Source organism: Hirundo rustica, chromosome 15 (genome assembly GCF_015227805.2).
Source record: "Hirundo rustica isolate bHirRus1 chromosome 15, bHirRus1.pri.v3, whole genome shotgun sequence".
Taxonomy (NCBI): domain Eukaryota; kingdom Metazoa; phylum Chordata; class Aves; order Passeriformes; family Hirundinidae; genus Hirundo; species Hirundo rustica.
This window is the reverse complement of record NC_053464.1, coordinates 8,856,082-8,876,861: the sequence shown is the minus strand read 5'-3', so window position 1 is coordinate 8,876,861 and position 20,780 is coordinate 8,856,082. Positions and strand designations below refer to the sequence as shown.

General features: G+C 41.7%; 2 protein-coding genes across 2 annotated transcripts in view; one reads left to right on the top strand and one right to left on the bottom strand.

The window, feature by feature from the left end:
- The window catches only part of LOC120759543 (acyl-coenzyme A synthetase ACSM4, mitochondrial-like), a 15,636-nt gene extending 14,564 nt beyond the window's left edge, over positions 1-1,072 (bottom strand). The window contains exon 1 of the mRNA XM_040078912.2: positions 959-1,072. The gene's annotated coding sequence lies outside the window, so the exon portion shown is untranslated. The remainder of the gene's footprint in view (positions 1-958) is intronic.
- The window catches only part of PDILT (protein disulfide isomerase like, testis expressed), a 25,255-nt gene extending 4,475 nt beyond the window's left edge, over positions 1-20,780 (top strand). The window contains 10 exon segments of the mRNA XM_040078911.2: positions 5,870-6,076; positions 8,934-9,067; positions 10,801-10,938; positions 11,658-11,768; positions 12,279-12,404; positions 13,350-13,547; positions 14,818-14,938; positions 16,352-16,533; positions 18,885-18,974; positions 20,712-20,780. Coding sequence (XP_039934845.2) covers positions 5,870-6,076; positions 8,934-9,067; positions 10,801-10,938; positions 11,658-11,768; positions 12,279-12,404; positions 13,350-13,547; positions 14,818-14,938; positions 16,352-16,533; positions 18,885-18,974; positions 20,712-20,780 — 1,376 coding nt within the window.

Genomic DNA, 20,780 nt, shown 5'->3' with positions numbered 1-20,780 from the left:
GAATTGTTCAGTAGCCCAGGGACTTGGGCACTCAAAGGATGTGGGGATCTGAATCAGGCTTCCTTCTTCAGAGCAGAGTCTTGGACCTCTGACGTCCCACCACCCTCCCCCCTGGCTTCTTCAGAGCGGAAGGACAGACTCTTCCATTCCCCAGTGCATCTTCCAAAATACAGAGGTGAAGCTCTGCTCCCCAAACAGCCCTTGCTCCAGAGATCCTCATCACTTTCTGCTTTGGATCAAAGGCCATGGATTGCCTTTCCCCACAAACCATAAAGGCACCTACAGTCCCTGGGAAGAATTACGGAATCATTCCTAGGAGTGATGAGCTCCACAGGACAGATCTGTTATCTGGAAATCACTGGCCTCAATCTCTATAGCTCCCTTTGGAGCTGTGCCACTAAACAACCTCTGGGGCAGTGAAAAACTGTCCTGGCAGTGAGGCACTGCCCTGGAAATGACTGCCAGGAAACCTGACTCCACAATGCTGAACGAGCTGATTCATTTGCTGTAATAATTTCATTGCCACAGCACAGGGAGACCAAAGATGAGAGCTGCACAGAAAGCCATAAAAGCCTAATCTTTTCTACCCTACTTAAAAACCTTTCTAAATAAACAACCAGTGTTAACAAGGAACTATTAAGGAAACTTAGATAATGTGAGAGCAAACAATATTGTGCAGTTCACCCAGGAAATCTGTGAGGCTGCCGGGGATTAACTTCAGAAATCCAGAATGAATGTGAGACCTGAGATCTCTTTCTTCCTGATTCATTAGTGATCACAGAGACACAGAGATTGGGAAGGAATCCCAGGCTTCCCAGAAGATGGGATTTGTTCTGGAGCTGTACCAACACCAGAAAAGTTTGAACTACGAGCTTTGATTCAAGACAGTGCCTTGGACCACCTATCAATGATAAGAAAACCCCAATGCTTTCCCTGTTGCATAATATGATTTACTTACCAGTGCCACAGTATTTGTCAGGTGAGGTCTGCTTTGATGTTTTCTGCCCAGTGACCCCCAAGTCTTTATAATACCTGTCAGTTCCACCCTCACAGTGTCCCAGGTCTGCATTCCTTCAGGAGGGGTTACTATAAAAACATGCTGGCTTTCAGCAGGCAGCGTACCCACCCCTCTGGAGCTGGCCAAAGTTCACAGGGCAAGTGCTGAGAGTGAAAGTAAAGCATTGACCTGGAAATCCAACACTCTTCCTCTCTCATTCCAGCTGTTTTGTGCAACAGGACCTGTCTGGAAATGATGCAGGCATCACCCAGCAACGTCCTGCCCAGCCCCTCATCTCAGCACTCAACTGAAAGTGCTCTTCTGCTGCAGGCTGTGGCACCTCCCAATCCATATTAAACTGATCTAAATTCCAAATTGCTTATGAGCACAGGGAATTCAGAGCACTTGTCACCAGCAGAAGGCGGATCAGTGCTGGCTGCATGGGAGAGTTTCACTGTTTACACTACACACTGCCTGAATATAAGTCCCTCTGTTGAATTTCACTGCAGAGAAAAGCAAATAAACAACATAAAAAGTCTCAGTCACTAACAAATATGCCTGTCACAGAGAGAATAAACTCTGTATGCTTACAAACACAAACACTAAAAGCACTGCTTTCAGAGCACATGCTAACACCATTTCCTCCAACTTACCAGAATAATTCTTGAAAAGACCCAGACCCCAGTGAATGCTTGATTCCACAGGTTTCTGAGAATGCCTGCTCCTGTTCTTTCCAGTGAAAAGTTTTCAGATCCTAGATAAAATGGGAATAACCTAAGGACAAGCACACAAGTGGTGCAGACATTGTGCTCCTGCTTTGTGTGCTAAGCACGGTCTCATTTATGAAAAGGTGATGTTTACCTTTTCTAGCAGAACATTTGTACATCCAGTGAGGCACTGGGTCAGCCACAGTATTCCTGTGCTGGGATAATGACATTTAATAGGCAAGATGAGGGTGACTCTTGAAGACAAACATTTTCTTTTTAAGGCACAAAAAGCTGAATGTGATGTTATAAAGAAGAAATCGCAGTTACCTGCAGCAGAATTACTAGCATGGGTTCCTCATGTAGGTGTCTCTCACACATGCTTATTTTAGTGAATGCTTACAATAATCCAAACTTAGAATAAACCCTGATGTTTACAGAGAAAAAAATCTCAAATGAACTGCAAACCTCAGTAAAAGAGAGGCCAGCACAGGAGGTTATGGCTGTGTCTCACTCTAGAAGAGAAGGGGAGAATTCAAGGTCACACAGGCAAGCTTGCAACTGCAGCAAGATTAACATCCTTCCACTGTGATATGTTAAACGTGAATCTCTCCTTCATCTCAAGACTCTTCTACACAGAAATTTATACACCTGTAGTGCAGCTGTAAAAGCAGCCTGCACAGATGAGAAATGGGACTGCTGAAATGGTTTTGTGACCATGTCAGAAACTAACAGCCAGGAAATCAGGATCTGGCAGGACAACAGGCACATTCACAATGACTGCAGCAATCCCTAAACCATCGGTTCAGGCAGAGTAATGAGATTGGAGGCCACCAGCAATTACCTAAAGGAAAATTAACTCATTGTGCTTCTATGTACACCCACTTCAAGAATTCTTTAGGGTCATTAAACACATTCATGTGTCAGCAAAAGATTTATCTGTCCACATTTCAATATATTTTAACTCAGTAAACTGCACTATGAAAAAGAAGTAGCAGCTTACTCAGGCTGTCGATGTCCTGAAGAGATGAGTCAAAATACAGGATTTCTGGTTCTCATCCCGCTTTTAATTTTCAAACCCTTAATTTATCCTTGTTTTTATGTACAACACTGCTAAAACTACTGATAATGGAAACATTCTCCCAAGTTAATATGATGCTTTTCTTGAGCTGACAGCCTTTGAAGAGCCTCTTGCTTCTGGCAGCTGTGGCACAGCACACTGGTTTACACAGGTGTGCCACCACACACACACACACACCCCTTCCTGGTGACCTTGTCACCAGCTCTCTTGCCTCTTATCCGTGTCTGCTCTTGTTCCCTGCTGATGCTCCTCGAGTTCGGAGCCTGTGATACCACATTAGCCCCAGCAGCTGCTTCCTCATCCCACAGCCTGGAGTGATCGGTGTCAATAAAAATCTGAACCAGAGGAAGCGAAACAAAACTCAAGAAAAGGCTCCAAATAAAAAGAGTGATGATTTCCTGCAACACTCAAACGACTTGAAAAATAAAGCACCTGGGAGGCAAAGAGAGAATGAGTGGAGTGAAAAGGAATTGATGGAGAGCTGAAGAGGAGCCTAATCACTCAGGAAAGCAGGGGAAAGGTGCATGATGGATGTTTCCACATGATTTCTGGGTAGTCAAGGAAACAGTTTTTATCTGTCTGTTTGCTCACTGAACTTGTGTCTCGCAGTTAGCAGGTTATTGGTACTTAAAGTTCTCCTGGTCTCTGACTGCAGGAGCCGTGCGCTTCTCCCAGCTGCAGCACGGAGCTGCTAACTCTGCCAGCCCTCATTATCTAAGCATGCTACTTCCATTCCTTGTTAGCTGCAACTCTGACTACTCAGGTCATTCAGTGATAAGAGATCATTCCTAAAATATCTGCTTGAAACTAAAATATTTCAGAGAAAAATGGATCCTACACCCTCTTCCCCGCAGACAATCTACCTAAAGGTCTAGTATCTAAGCTTAATATTTATTTTATATTTGTAAAACTTCAGCTTCTGTGTCTGGACTTCACCAACAGTTTCTTCTGCTCCTTCTTACTTCACTCTGCAAAAAGCATTTAAGCTTCCACTTTCTCAGCTGTGGGAAAACAGCCGTGCAAACTTAGGTTATTAGGGGAAAAAAAATCATTAGACTGAAATTGCCTCTGGTGTAAAACGCAGACTTAGAATTATCTGAAAGCTGTTGGATCCTGGTTTGCTCTGGGGCTTCCTGATCCTTACTCCAGCTGCTCTCTGTCCAGAGGCACAAACCCTTCCTCTTGGAAAGGCCAGGAACTGTCCTGGGCCAGCCCTGCCACCTGCAGTCACTGGGCACCAGCGCTCTCAAACTGCATAGCAAGCACTCCGTGTCCTGGTGAACCGTCCACCTTTGCAAACATCCTCAGCAAAAAGATTTCATGAAGGCTGGACACACAGTGTTCCTAGAAGCAGCGGTATTTTTACAGGGTAGACGTGCAATTTCTTACATTGACAGGTCAGAATCGCAGTTGCTCCTAGAGCATATTGAGGTACAACTGGAGATACATTTTTTTCCTTTTTTTTTTTTTGGTTCTAGGAGATAACACATGACAATCCTGTTGGGAGAAAGGTTAGTAGGACCGTTTTTATCAATTGGAAATGGGAAATTAAAGTTTGGGTAAAATTTCTTTGAAAAATCATAATCAATTTGTTTGATGAGACACTAATTTTACAGGCAATTAGAACACAATTTGGGTTTGGACTGTTGTCTTAAGGCTCATTTACTTTATTTAGAGAAGCACCTTTTCTTCATCACGTGGTATCTGAGTATCCCCTGAGCAGGCACTAAGTTTTGTTCTACTAACAGGAACCCTTTGGCATATTAGCAGCTGGAGCAGCCAGGTTTCTGTGAGCTTCTGCTGAGATGGGTATAAAAATGTGACTGGATGTGGAAGGGCCTATCACTATCACTTTAATATTTTGAGAAAGTGGCATTATTTGATGCTAATCTTCACCCTTGCTGCAGCAGTAAGGTGGAAGAAAATGATTGATGGCCGGGATTCAGAGCGAGGACAATGATGAATAATGCAAGGAACGTAACTCAGCAGTGAGTTAGGTTATGGATTTGTCTTTCATGTATTAGAACTCTTACAGAAATGTCCATTTACTTTTTATTTATGACCACATTGGGCAATGTCTTCACCAGGTTTGCTCTAGACAAGTGCATCTGCCATTCTGTGAAAGAACAGAAGACAGTTGTTTTGTTACACTTACGCTTTGGTGCATTTGTGTGTGTGCTTGTGCAGTTATATATCTGAACACACAAAACCACTCATATATACACACAAGAACAAGCACAATTTTATGAAACCAAATTTAACTGCATGTTTGTCACCTGTTCCTATTTGCAAAGTATATTGAAGAAACAAAAAATGCTATGTGCATTATCTAAAGAAAAACGTATTGTTCTTTATAATAAAAGAATTTTAACAAGACAGAGCATCTCAATTTCCATCAAAATTCGGGTTTCTTTCAACCCAAATTGTAAAAATATAAAGCTCCAGGCCTTTATCTCTTACTTGTCTTTGAATGCAGAGCAGTTTGTGTGCCTAGTTTCCTTCTCTTGTCCTTTGTTCATGTTGATATGACTTTACAGCTCCAGGGCCCAGCCTAGGATGGCCCCTCTCCTTCCACCAAACACACAGCTGCCATTTGAGCTGGAGAAGGGCTGGCACACAGGACAGCACGAGGAACACACTGCCAGCCTTTAAAACACCACACTCTGCTCCTCTCCCTCCCTCCTCCTCATCCCACCTGGAAAAGTACCTTCTGCATCACAAAAGTTTGCCTCAGAGAAGTGCTTACAGAAATGGGATCACAGAGTCGTGATGTGAGCAATATTTAACTCTATCCTTCACCTCTCTTAAACTCGTACCCAGCATAGTCAGCCAAGCTACTTTTGAACTGCTTTCCCAACAGAAGAATATTGAAATGTTGCTGGCTGTTCATTGTGATTGGTTCAAGGACATACGGAGTGGTAAAAAATGAACATCAATATAAAGAAGTAAATATAATTTCTCATTTATTTCTGAGTCATGGAAGACCTTATTCAAACCCTCCAGCTACCACTTGACAAAACAACCTCCACTAGAAAGCTTCATGCTGTGGCTTATGTAACCCATTTGCTTTTGATTGGCCTTTTCCAGATGTTACTTTATCTCAGTCATCTCAGAATTTGTCTGAAGAATTTGCTGAGGCTGCACGACAGCTTAAAAAAGAAGCTCCAAGAATCCAGTTTGGCAAAATTGATGTGACGCACCAACATGACTTGAGAAAAGAATTTAATATTCAAGCCTTTCCTACTGTGAAATTTTTTGTGAATGGCAGCAGGGAAGATCCCATAGACTGCAAAGGTAAACTGTCTCATGCACTGATAAGATAATGCTATGTAATGACAGGATGTACCTATCTATTACCCTGCTGAGAAGAAAAATATAGATGCTGAGATAAAAAATACACCAGGTGGAAAGCTGGTTTTGCCCACGGTGTTAAATATACAATGGCCTCCGTACCAATGCAGGAACTTGGGTCTGAATTCATCTTCCAAGGGCATAACTGAGCATCTTCTCTATATTAAGTTCACGCAGTCAAATTAATTACTGGTGTTATTCCACCGAGTCCAGAATTGCCCCAATTATTACAGTAAACATTAATGAGTTATGCCAAACAAGAATTGGGTCCCCAAACTGCTCCATTACTCTTCTGGTCCACTGCAATTCCCATGGGCAGCGTGCCTATAGAAACAGGCTGGAGCAACAATGAATTGGGAATTCACAGGGTCCTTAACACACAGTGTTATTTTCCTTCCTAAGATAAGGAAAATAATTTTGCCATTTAGCCATCAGAGGGAGCTCGTATGTGTCTTAGAATATAACATGGAATAATTTGAAGTATTTTACAGAAAGTTATTAAGCAAGACAATGACAGACTTTAGCAATCCCAGAAATCCAGGCCTTATTAAACATTTTTGTTCACTTACAATATATACAAGAAAGGTTTTGTTTTTCACAAAATGATCAACTTTTACAGAGGTGATAAAAATTGCATGACTTGCCCAAGCATCTGTTAGTGTACTCTGAGCACATACAGGCGAGTCACGCCTTTAATACAACGAACAAAAAAAGGAGCCCAAAGTTTGCCTCCTGAACCTGTACACAGCCAAGTGCTAAGATACCTTTAACTGCTGAGCCCCTTGTGGCTCCTGCTGAAACCTGATCTTTAGTATTTTTAGCAACTTGCTCCTCCTTGCTATTGAATTTCTTACCAAGTTCCCACCATCTAGACTTGTGCAAACAGCAGCCTCTGCACAAATGCCATCCAAAGCGTGATGTGCCATACTGAACTTTTATTAGGGGTGCTGATACCTGAAAGCAAAACCCCCTGCCTTCAGTCTCTGATTAAATCTACAGCATTGACAAGAAAACCTCTCTTAAACTGGTAAACCTGACAGATTTTCTGGTGTGAACCAGTGAGTACAGAGAATTGTGACAACGCGCACAGAGTTGCCCTGCAGCAGAGAGCTGCTATTTCAGGCACGCTTTCTAGCAAGATGCAAGGATCAGGAAACTGGCTGCTGCTCTGTGCTTTGTACAAGGCAGAGAGCTCCAATCGTTTGGAGGCTATGTACCATCAACAATGGCTTATATTACATTTTGTTCACTGGTAAATGCTTATTTGCAACACCGAGTAAAACCTCGCGTACCAGGGTTGACTAATAAACCACTGAGCGTTGGCAACTGGAAATGTGCCCTGGCCACCCAGTGAATTCTCATACAGGACCTGGTACATGCTTCATACTGCAAAAGAAACTGCAGACCTTGCTTAAATCGATAAATTAATTCAACTCTTTATGGAAGATGGAATTTTTGAATGGTGGCCCTGGCAATGGACATAACATGAAAGCCAAATTCTAGGCCTTGTAAAATCATCATTTACGACTGCAAGGTCAGAATTTGGCCAGTACCCAGGCTGATTAAAGGAACTCAATAGAAAGATTAACCGGACAGAAAAAATGCTTAGGGCTATAGCACTGACATAAGTGACAAAACCTCAATTCTGCCTTTAGACAGCAGAAGCCAAGCACTCTGTGGCCACTAGGTATTGCTCTGTGCTTTGCTCTGCAGCCCATGCACTCCGGAACAGATGACTGCCTGCTTCACTTTAAAAAAAATAAAAAGTGTTTTAAGCTAGTTGCAGTGCTGTCTGCTGCAAAATTGATGGCAGTAAAATGGTCTGACTCTATTTTATCTTGTCATACTGCTAAAATGCACAGTACCACGACTTGCATCTCTGATAATCCACTTGCACTGTTCGTCTTGACTCTAGCATTTAATTTTTTCTTTTTCATGTATGATTTTAATTAACTCTTACTCTGTTCCAACAAGCCTGTCTGTTATACAGAGATGAAAGGGCTAAGATTTTAATTGCCTGAGCCTCAATTTGTTTCCTCAATTTCCTCTGAAAATATGATAATTTAAAAACGTGATTTTTAAAGAGACTCAATACTCTAAAACTTCTGAAAGCTTAGGAGAATTTCCCAAATAAACAGACTGACTATAATCTCAGTAAAACTGGAAGTAGTAATTTGGAAGCCAAAAGATGGAACAATCCAGAAGTAAATGACAACTTTGACACTTCAGCTTTGTTTCTTATGTCTAAACTGAAGTGATGCTATGGCCCCACAGAGGAATCTTAACATGTCTCTGTGCCTATCAGATCTCTCCTGCAGCATCAAAGGAACAATTTTGACACCTAATGTAATTGAACAAACAGTTCAATAAAATCTGCAATTGGTTTGAAGTCATTCTGGATTAAACCTTAGGTCGATAGCACTTTATAGCTTACTGTGATTTTGGGACACATGAAATCCTGCAGGAAGGGTTTTCTACCTATCTGAATTTCCTCATCTCTATTCTCCATGTGTGATTAATCATTTAACTGGACATAAAACCATTTTCAGAGGTCTCAGAAAAAGCTGTGCTGATCCACTGTTGGTCTTCTAGAGTCACAATGGTTTAAATGCTTACTAGAACCTGAGGTTGAATTTGGATACCTCAAGCCCCCTCTCAATCATCTTTGACCTCAGTCCTAAGGAGCCCAAGTCCATTTGTATTTAGCATCCCTCTGCACCTCCACTGCCTCTGTCCTGATTGCACAGAAATTTCTGTCATTCATTTTGACTTTCATTTTAACTCTCTTTTCCTTCCACAGGAGTCAGAAAAGCCTCAACCTTTATAACATGGGTGAAGAGAAGAACAGGACCTAGCACTGTTTTAATCAACTCTACTGATCAGGCTGAAGCCATCATAAAAGCTGATGATTTAGCAGTGATTGGCTTCTTTAGGGTAATTATGTGGAAAGCTCAAAAGGCTGGTTTCTGTTCCAGCTTTGGGATATACTGCTTGCTATCATCACCAAATCCCACACATCCAAAAGACCTAGAACTCACCAGAAAAACCCAGGCCCTCCATTTTCTCAACATTAAAAAAAAAAAAAAAAAAAAAACCCCAAAAAAACCACCAAAAAAAACCCCCAAAAAACAAAAACAAAAAACCACAAACAAAACTTTATCTACTTTTTAACATTTCTAGACAAGCAGCCCATGCAGAAATAAGAAAATCTTACACCAGAGCACATTTCCTTAATCAGTACCTGGGCACAGAGAGCCTGAGAACTGCTTGTGAGAGCAGGATGCTCCAGCAGTGTTTGCACAGCTCTGGCTGGTCACAGCATCCTCAGAGAAAGGGCTTCTGCCAAACTCTCCCAAATTTGGCCAGTATGAAGAAAGCCAAATCTGCATGGACAGGAAGTCATAAAATATTACCACTGTATGTGATCCAACACATGTAGTCCTTTCTCAAGCAAATTCTACCGGAGCAGAATAAGGTTCTTAGGGTTTGGGCTGAATGCTAGTGAACAATAGGCAATAGATTCACTGTCAGAGCGAGTAAAATAGGAACAGCTTTTTCCTGTTATTTCAGTGTGCCCTCGAAATCTTTAATATCTGGAAATTCAACCAAGGATATTCTTCAACTAAAGAGACTTTTATTCTGGTATCTCTCTGCCCAGTTAGAAGCACAATGTCTGGACTCATACCTGGACTGATAATATCCCAAATGTGCTGGCTACGCTAGATAGTCCAAATTTTGTGGATATGGAAAACAGGATTCATTACCAAAATGCCCCATAGTAACAGAGCTGGTGAGCACACAGAACATAACAGGACAAACTGTGAAAATTCTCAGAGCCCAGAATTTTGCTTTGCAGCAATCTGCTTGCAGCTGCTTAGGAAGGAAGGCAGTTTTCCAGAGCTGGGGGAAAATGAGAAGCTCTTTCTATCACAGAGATGCCAGAGAGTTCCCTGAACCACACTGATAGCAGATATTGCCTGCAGATGTGTTTGACTGGACACTGGTTTTGCTCAGAGGCTGAGAAGACAATAGATGAACATGAGCTAGGACATGTTAGAAATTTAATCGGTGGAAGCCAACAAAACTGTGTCCAAGCAAATAAAGAGCCATATTTGGCCTTCTATTACTCACAGATTGCTCACAAATATGAGTGCCAAGATATGTTGGAAGGTCTCAGCGTATAAATTACTATTCATCTAGCATGAAATAATTCTCTGATTAAATCAAATCAGGAAGTGCTGTTGCCTTTCATCCTGCTTATTTACTATTAGTTTGAGGGTGGACAGCAGAGTGACTGTTTGACAGATGCAGGAGCCAAGGTCCCTGCCTTGAAGAGCACTCAGTCAAAAGCCCCAAATGTGCCAGTCAGCTCCTCTTGTGAGCAGAGAGCTCTCTGTAATCCCCCACCTCCTGCTGGCTGTGCAGGGGGAGCAGCTGCTGGCACCATCCCCGTCTGCAGGAGGCTTTGCAGAGGGAGGGAGTGCAGGAGGATGAGATCAGTGCAGGGAGGACAGAGGGGACCCCACTCCATCCCTGCTGACCCAGGCCAGCCAACACAAGAGGGAAAGGGGGACGCACTTGACGTGTCACAGCACTGCTCGGCTCTGACTCGTACACGTCGCAGCAGGATGTAGGGCAGCATTAACAAATACTCTTTCTGGGACTAGGAACTTCACAATGACAGTGTGGAGGTTTTCTGTGAGACAGCAAGAGATGTGCCAGAGATGCCTTTTGGGATGACAGCCAGTGAGGACGTCTGTGCTAAGTACGGCATCCAAAGGAACTCCCTTGTTGTGTTTAAGAAGGTAGGAGTACAAAAGTCTAGCAGGTAAGGTGTCGTGACAGCTGTGGGGTATGATGGAAAGGCTGTTTGGGAATTTTTCAGGTTAAATAATTTCCTAGTCACAATTCAAACAGCTTAACATACACACACAAAAAATGCATTTACAGACAAGAGAGACAAGTAGGAGGCAACACCAGCAACCTTTAGACAAGTGGTACTTTCGATCTGTCTGCCTACGTCCAGGCTCCTAATTTATGCTTAAGGACCTGGCTATAACAGCTTTACTTTCCAACCTGCATTCTAATCAACATTTGCTGCCAAGTTCAGTGAGATTGGCAGACATCCACCTTTTTTTCTTGTGTGTTGCTTTTGACCGGGAATTTTCTTCCACTCCAGAACAGAAGCTGCCAACAACAAAATCAAAACTTCACAGAGGAGCAGCAATACTTGGACTAGGAAGTAGCCAGACCAATTATTTCCTGAGTGAGCATATCTCACAGATAGTGTGTATAGATGTAGGAAAGATCTTTCAGTATGCCAACATTACTGAACAAATTAAAACTGTCAGCCGTACCTTGAATTTTAGCTGTAATCTTGTTCTGCAATCTAGCTGTGACATTCATTTTACAAGCTATGGAATTTCAGTTGCTGAGGATCATAAAACTCTCACTTTTGAGACCTGTCATTTTGGTCCTGTAGTTGATAAGGCCACCGACCTCACAAACTTCACTATTTGTCCAGGGAAAACCTGTGCATAATGAAGTGCTTGAAGATGGTAGACAGAACAAACTGGGTCTGACGAGGATAATCAAAACCTTTACCTTGGATTTGGTCACTGAATATAATATTGAGGTATGTGTCTTTCACTGTATTAGCAAAAACTACAGGAAAAAGACAGAAATCCATGCAGAAAGAGAACTAGGGAGCTGTTGCTGATGCCACCTAGAAGGGAAGGATGTGCCCAGCCAGGTCTTACCCCACAGCTGCTGCAGTAACTCCCTGGGTAACACCACCTTTTACTTTCAGCATTAATTCTTCTGTGTGTGTTGTACAGGAGGTCAGGCTGGAAGACCACAGTCCCTGCTGACTGTAAAAAGCTACGAATAATTATGAGGTTTTTCCTGGAACCAAAAAAAAAAAACCCACCCAAAAAATCAAACCACTCAGCAGCTGCTGATTCTTCTTACTTTATCTGCTTTAAAACAATAAAGCAAAATCCAATGGTTATGGAAATTACTGGGAACTGAGTCTTAAAAAGTAAAATTTGCAATAGCAGAACCTAGTGATACTGATATGCTGAGCCTCTGATTCACTGTTCTGCCTACAAAGAGTGGAGCAGATGTTGAGTCTTTTGTTTCCCAGACATCTGTGAAGATTTTTGATGTCCCTGTTGAAAATCACATCCTGCTGTTCACCCCAACGAACTCGGAGACATTCAATGAGATTTACGAAAACTACCAGTCTGCTGCTGCAGAATTCAGAGGAAAGGTTTGTAACACTGACTCCAGATTTGCAAACAGGAATGCCAAAAGATCAGTGGAAATCCACTCACCAACGTTACTGGTGAAAATGAACTGCTGTCAATCCATCTTCTAACACTACCAAATCATTTAAAACAAATTCAGTAACTATTATTTGAATTTGTTAAGTACAAGCTGAAAGATAAACATCACTTGGAAATGATTCTTTAAAACACAAAGACCACAAAGAGGAGCACTAATTCCAGATGCTCCTAATTAACCTGTTTCTGATTTCACAAATACAATTTTCTGGGAGCAACTTCCAACCAAAGGTAGTTTTAGCAAAACTCTGGCAATTTCTGGCTCTACCAGGAAATGCCATGAGGATCTCAGAATATTGCCTGAAGAAAAGGCTGGAGCCAGCTACAAAACCTGAGGAATATTGCAAGGTGTGTGCATTGCCTTGCCTGTAGCCATGTGTTTGCATGTATAGAGACAGTTATAGGCAGTCATGCACACAAATATTTCGGTTTTCTGTGGTGCTACTTCTGCTTCAGGTAGATGAGACACTGAAGCTCATCTTGTAGTAAAATACCACATATTGTTAAATACATATGGATTACAGGGGTTTCAGCTCTTCTGTCCTATTAAGATTTATGAGGAAGAGTAATAAGCACTTTGGGGGGTAATTTAGACATGTTAACTGAAAGTCGTAATAGCAAACCACTGTGAAAGGACAGAGGGGAAATCTTCAGTACTTTTGGCTGCTTTAGCATTTGTTATTAACTAGGATCCAGGTGTAAAAAAGTCCACAGAGCTTCTGGGTTTTGGTCTGAGACCAAAAATGATTCTGCACAGTCCCTTGAATTTAAGATCCCTACCCCACTGCCAAGCTCCACAGTCCATTTCTCCAAAACGACGGAACCAAAGCTGGAAGGTCCAGCCGGATGCATGATTCTCTCTTTATCACTAGATATTGTTTGTTTTGGTGGATACTAATGAAGCAAGGAATGGACGGATTTTTGAGTATTTTCGCATCAGGGACATTGATGTTCCTGCGGTGAGAATCCTAAATCTGACCAGCGATGCCAAGTACAAAATGCCTGCGGATGAGGTGACCGTGGAGAACCTGAAAGAGTTTTGCCACAGCTACCTAAATGGAAAAGCAAAGGTATGTCCATTACTGAGACAGCTCTCTACACCAGCTAAAACATAAGATCTTGGCAGAGCACCTCCTTTTAAAATTAGAACAGTGTCCTTTTGAGATCACTTGTTTATTAATCTATTGTCACCCTGATGTATTCATCTACAGTTGTTGACAAACGTTCTTCTTTATTTAAAAACTAAGGTGGATTATAGAGTTTTCCAGTCCTCCAGTGTAAATACTGGATTGATAAACTATGGCCCAATGTTTTTATTGATGCCAGCTATTTTATTGTTGTGGTTTGAAAACTCCCTATGTCTCAAATTTTCCAATACTATAATGGAGATATTTCCCTCTTTCATTGGGGAGATTGCAACAGATTTTAAGGTTACAGAAAAATCCAGTAAATAGAAAACTGACAGTTTCAGAGGGGATTAACATTTGGTATTTGTTTTAAGCAAGTTTAGCAAAGTGAATATTCCCAGGGGGACCGTTCCCAATGGTAAATACAGCATTTGTTGCCATAATGAGGCATCATCACACTCATGTGAAAAATACATTAAAATGTTTTGCTTATTCAGTGCTCCTCAGGGTGATCTACAGGGAGAAAAGATAAAGCAGTCAGTCTGAGAGCAGGCAGAATTTAAGAAATGTGAGTAGGTAGATCCCTGTATTCAGTGTTGGAAGGGAGCAGAAGGACAGAAGCAGAGGGATGTTGCCTCTTTCTCACCAAGATCTTGAGGGGCACAGTCCCACCAAGGCCAGCTTCCATGGGGCACATGTGCCTTTCTGCTACTGTGCCGTGGAGTTAAAGAAGAGAAATTCCCAGCTACTGCACTGTAAATTGTAGAAATCCTGTGGGACCATGACTGGTGGTGAAGGCAGAGATTTGAGCAGCAATGCACACTTTCTGCTGTGTTTTACATCACTTTGGAAAGCCTACAACATGTAAACCTTTTGGTAATCCACCTTCTGAACACTGGGCAACAAGAATTCAGGACAAGAAATACAACTGTGCTCCAAAGGATAATTTTCAGACAGTGTGCTACAGAGTCTGTATTCAAGAGAGGGACAAGTAGTTCTGAGTACCAACTACCCAGGGGTGTGAGATCCCAGCTCCTGCTGAAGGGAGAGAAGGTGGAACCGTGTGATGGCTGACCAGGATGTAATGATATAAAAGAGTTATCAGACAGTAGCAGAGCACATTAGGTAATATCCCCAGTCTCACATTAACTTGAGTTAGAGTACAGTTTCTCAATGTTCCCTGCACTTACACAACGTTTCTGTTTCTGCTCAGCAACATCTCTCTAGTGAAAAAATTCCACAAGACTGGGACAAGATGCCTGTCAAAGTGCTTGTTGGGAAGAATTTCAACAGTATCATCTTCAATAAGACCATGACTGTATTTGTTATGTTTTGTAAGTGTTGTCATTGAATTCAGATTTTAAGCTTCATCATGATCAACATGGAAGGAAAAAAAAAAATGAAAGCTCGTGCTTATATACCAAACTAATCTTTGCACTTTACAGAATCTGAGCTCAATGCATTTTTATTGTTTGTGGAAAGAATTGAAGAAAATTTTGTGTCATATCTATGGAAACGCTGTGATACCTTTGCTGACTTAGTGTTGCACTGAGTAGCACTGGTTCTCTTCAGTAAATATTTGCCAAGGCTGTATCAAATCTCTGCGCTGAAAGACAACACAATGCTGGAACATCATGGTGTACAATGGAAATGTGCTGCACAGCATGAGTCAGGCTGCCTTCCAAGGGCAGAGGGAGAGTTAAGTGAGAGTGTCTGGTTATAATGCTCCAGGATTAAATCCCAGATAGAAATTGTGGTTTAGGAAATTGTAACTCTTTTTTTCGTCCTCTGTCTGCAAGGGATGTGGCCTCCTTACATGACTCTTTCCAGCAAGAAACCTCTGTCCTATCCTTGTGCCAGCCAGCAGGGATGAGTTTGTGCCTCAGTTACTACAGTAAAGCAAATATACAGCATTAACAGAAGTACAGACAACTAGCTGTACTGCCCTGAATTTCAGAAATTCCAAAAGGTAGTACATTCCTGCCATCCTCCTTGCTGGCTGCAGCTGTGTCACTCACACAAGTGATTTTTACATTTCAGTATCATGAACAAACTGAGTGATGTAAGCAAGAATTGAACCAAGTCCTCTGGAAATGAAAGGCTAGTAAAGGGAGTGTACTGTATTCAGTGCTCCTGAAAGTATCAAGTGCTCCTGAAATTTTAATTCTGTATAAACCAAGTGTGAGCACTGTTCTCTCGACTGAAGGACTGCAACTGTGTTGTGAACTTTGTAAAGGGATACTGGGCTCTCAGCAGTTTGTCTTTCTGGCGACCTGCATCAGTGCAGTGCTCAGAGTCAAAACAGCACCATAACTCAAACTCCTCTTTCTAGAGCCAACATAGTATGGTTTAAGAACACAGTTCATAAATTTAACTTTAATTTTTCAAACAGTTAATTTTAGTATACAGGAAGTATTTTGTAGTTCTGACAAGTGTGTCAATATGGGAATGATACAAGACTTAGGTGGGTTGCACTGGTTATCGAGCACACCTCTCCAGCAAAGCAAGTTTTGTGTTTGTTACAGTCATGAGAGGATGAAGAGAGCTAAAGCAGCAGTGCTATCAGAAATGTGTTAGTGAAAAACTAGTTATCACTACATGGAAATGTGAAATTCATGAAGGGCAAATAGTTTCAAGCAGATCCCACAACTGGAACCCAAACCCTGTTAACCTGGAGGGATAGAAATGTCCCCGTGATTGCACCACAGATGCATTTCTGTGTCCTAATTTTATTTTTAAACCTGCAGATGCCCCTTGGTCCCATGAGTGCAGAAAACTCCTGCCGATCTGGGATAAGCTGGGAGAGCGGTACAAAAGCCACAAAGACATCATGATTGCAAAGATTGATGTCACAGCAAACGACATCCTGTCCGTGGGGTTGGATCGCTATCCGTTCTTCACGCTCTTCCCTGCTGGCGCAGGCTACCAGGTGAGAGGCTGCTGGGGAAGGTCGTGGAGGCACAGCTGCACACAAGGCAGGGGGCTGTGCTTGCACTGCACGTGTCACAGGGGAAAAGGAGTCCTTGCACTAATAGCTTTGGTCCTTTTCTGCTCAGCACTGGCTCCTGAGTAGACATTGCTGCCAAGAGCCTGAATTGGAGGAGAAACCCTTCTATTGTCTCGTCCTTGTATGAGGCTGTGGCAAGAGCTCAGGTATCATTTACTCACTTGGACTACAAGTCCAGTCTCCAATCAATATTGGGTTCTAGCAACAGTCTCAACTTGGAGTGAATTTTTACTTGAAACCATGACAAGAGATATTCTGTCAAAGAACTACTTGTTCTAGTTTTTTCAAGAGCACATATGACGATTATCTCTAAAATATTGGTACTGCTCCTTTTCCTCTATATTTTCACAGAACCCAAATCAAAAACTTTCTTCTATACCCTTAAGCCAGTAATTTTACTTCATTCTGGTATCTCAGCCTCCACTGGGAATAAATATTTGCTATCAAGACCAACAATTTTTGCAATATGCTACATAACGAATCAGCTATGTTACACAATAATTAGAAAATACTGCTGAAAGTGAAGGCAAAGAAACTAGTAAATAGCTACATTCTCCATCTATGTAGATTATCTAATTAAAAAGAAAATATCTCTGAAGAAAAAAATTAAGATACTGCTATAATTAAGGCATTACTAAGCTTTTCATTTTTCTTCTTAGTATTAAACTTAAATTAAATTCTAAGACATTTACCCACGTCCTCATTTAATCTTTGAGAGATTTTCCTCTTGGATGTGCATGCACAACTTCTGATGAATTCAGCTTCAGTCCTACACACTCACACGATGTTTAGTCTTCTAGCAGAAAAGCAGAAACCCATTAAATGCTCCTAATAAATGTCAGTTTGCAAAAAAAATCCACCAAACAAAAAAGCCCCCAAACAGTAAAAACTTTCATTGCCTATTAAGGGATTGTTTCATAATTAAAAATACTCTGGAATTAAATGGTATTTGATATCTCAAGTTCCTCCTTGTGCACCATGTTTTTGCACTACTTCCCTCAAGTGCAGAGATTTCGTCTTGTAACTTGACTAGCAGTGCGAGTTCCTGTAGATGTCTGTTTCTATGGGTTAAGTGAGAAAAAGAACAGATTAATGTAATGAAAAGTGTTGTCACACATCCCCAGTAACCAGTGCAGGAATTAGCTGCTGCTCTGGCTTTACAGGTCTTCAGGCTCTGAGAAACTGCTGTTTCCAGCCATCATCAGAGATGAGAAGAATCAAGACTCGTCTGAGAATGTTAATTTCCTCTGGAAAAATAAAATAATCTTTCGAGAGAGACTTAAACTTACGAACATAAAAACCATAAGAAAGTAGTTTCAAAGCTGCCTCACTTTTTTATTAAAATGGAATGGAAATACCAAACTTTTAGTACACCGAAAGTGTACAGTTTTAGTGAACTCACCAGTCAGGAGGTGTTTTGCTTACAGACCCTTGAACTCAAATCAGGTGTAAGAGTACCCAGTGTAAAGTAACACAACATTACTGGTCTCAGTGGGAGTGAGCTTAACCCAGCTGAGAATAGGCCACCACCTATTTCTAACTACACTCAGATAACAGCCGACAATTCCCAATGTCATGTACGTGAACTTCTAATGAACTTCTACAACTTTTGGCTAAAAAACTTGTGCAAAACCCTTTTATACTTCCAGAGAGCAAATGTGGGGGTTTTTTGGGAAGGAATCTTTAAAATATGATACAGTGCCCAGACCCACTCAGAAAATTTTAAAGCTCTAAATTGAAACTACTTTCATTAAACTTCCTCAGAAGAAAATCCTCAGTAAATCCCCAATTTAAGGTGAAGTATAAGAAAATTAATGTCACCGCTGATCCTCATCCTGTTCTTTCAAGCTGTGCAACAGTGTATTTCAAAACTATTCCAGAATTTGAATTTCTATCAAAATCTTTGAACAGCTTTGAATAGCATGGCTGGACACTTAAAAGACTTTGCTCTTCAGAGTATCTAGCCAATGTTTATTGTTAAGCGCAAAAAAACCCCACTCATGTCAGTAGCTGGCAGGGTCCCAAACTAGTACAATAAAATAAGGGTTGTTTTTTCATACAAATCCTTTTCTTCTAAGGAATATAGATTTGTTTCTTCTTTACACTCAATTTTCAGATGACGTTGGAACCCGCTGTGCCTCTGCCCTTGCTTTCTAATCTGAGCACACAAGTCTAGAGTTTGGTCAGTCTAAAGAACCAAAATCCCTCACCCGATTTCACGATTATTTCCAAAATTTTGTGTACAGAGTTACATACTTCAATTTTTTTTTCAGGAAGTGGCCTACACTGGGGAATATACATTGGAGGCATTTTCTGAATTCTTAGAAGACCAAATCAAGACAAAAGCAGAACCAGGAGAGAAGGTAGGCATTTGATGCTGACAGTGCCTGATCTGCTGTGTAATCCAGGCACGTTCTCAGCTCATGGAGACATTCCTGCACTGGCTGTAGCACAGTCACTGTCCTGGGCCCCTGCTCGTGCCAGTGCTGGGGTGGTTCTTACCAGTTTGTACCTGGTTCCATCCCCACAGCGGCTGCAGTCACGTACCACAGCCTGGCAGGCACACACCCCCTCACATCCTTGTTTTTGTCACACAAACCCCTCACCTCCCTCTGCTCACGTTATCCCTGAGTCACTCCATCAACACTGGCAGTGAGCACTCCATGGCGGGAAGGAGCCTGCACACTGACAGGTGTGCAGCAACACTTGTTCACGAGTTTAGCTGGAAAATAACCCAGCCCCAGCTAAGTAAGTGTCAGCTGGAGCTAGATGTTCAAATCTCCATTGCCCACCTCATTGTGCTGCATTCAGTGCAGCTTCTCTTCCTCATAAAACAAGGACACAACTGAGAGAAGATGATGTCCCTTCTCTGAGCAATCTGGTTGTGATTATTGCCCAGTTCCTCAACCCTTTTTTCTCCACTGTAAATCAGACCAGAGAAGTGTTTGCTGTCACACAGCTGCCTGTTATTTAATCACAGACACTTCACTACAAAAAGACACGTGGTAAGTGAACAATGTGGCTGATCTCCACACGGTGAGCTACGAGCAACAGAGAATATCCTGACCTGTAAATGGAGACACTGTCCATCCAGTATGAGAATCCTGGGCCCCTTCTGCCCAGAAGTGAAGTGGAACCACAGGGTAGCAATTGTTATTAACACTCCTTTCAGCAAGTAGGAAGACTGTCTGTGGGTGGAGAAACAGTTTTGAGTTTTCGGACTTATTTCCACCAGAGGCTTTGATTTCCTCCTGTATTCAGTGCTTCAGTATGTAGTTACTGATGGAGAGAGATGACTAAACCAGTACTGGGACACAGAAGGCTGCAGAGCAGGACCAGACACCCACCTTTGCCCAGTCATTACACAATTCTGCTTGAATATACCCATACCCAGAGCCTACACCTGGTGTCTGCCTCTTGCATGTTCCTTATGCTGTGTTTCAAGCAAACTTGTTGAGTTCTACACGGTCTTTTACATGCAATATTCGAGCTCTGTATATTCTGTTGTCTCTTCTTCGTGCTTTATTTCACATAAAAGAATAAGTAAAAAAGTCAGCTTAGAAAATACCACTGAGAACCATGCTCTGTGTAGCAGAAGGGGTAAGTAATTAGCATTTCCTCATCTGTTCACCTTTTCCACCCTTATCTGACACCCACCAAATTTTCTCAGAAGATTGCAATATTAGACCATTTGCAGTCCAGTGCTTGATATGAACTCTCCCCATGAAGTAATTCTTCATCCTCACCTCAGGGTATTCACAAACACCCAAACAAGATAAATAGGGTAGTTTCTTTTGAGATTGCCAGAGAAAGACATCTTGTTCCCATCAGCACATGTGGTATCTAAGTTCATATTAAATCTTCACACCAAGCTTCATCAAAGCTTTGCCATAAACCAGTGAAAAGGTTTGAAAACAAAGCACATTTCAGCAACAGCTGCACTATTTCCGACCTCATTAACAAGACCTCGAGTTCCTTGGTTGAAAAGATCTGCATTTCAAGTAATCTTAAAATGTTGGGGGTTTTTAAGAATGAATAGAATTTGTCTTTGTGAACATTTGTAATAAGCAATTTTCCTTTTGCATGTCTTTCTTTAAAAGGATCCTTTGGGAGGAATCGAAGAGGATTTCAGCCAAAAGGAAACTGTAATAACAGAGAAAGAACTTTAA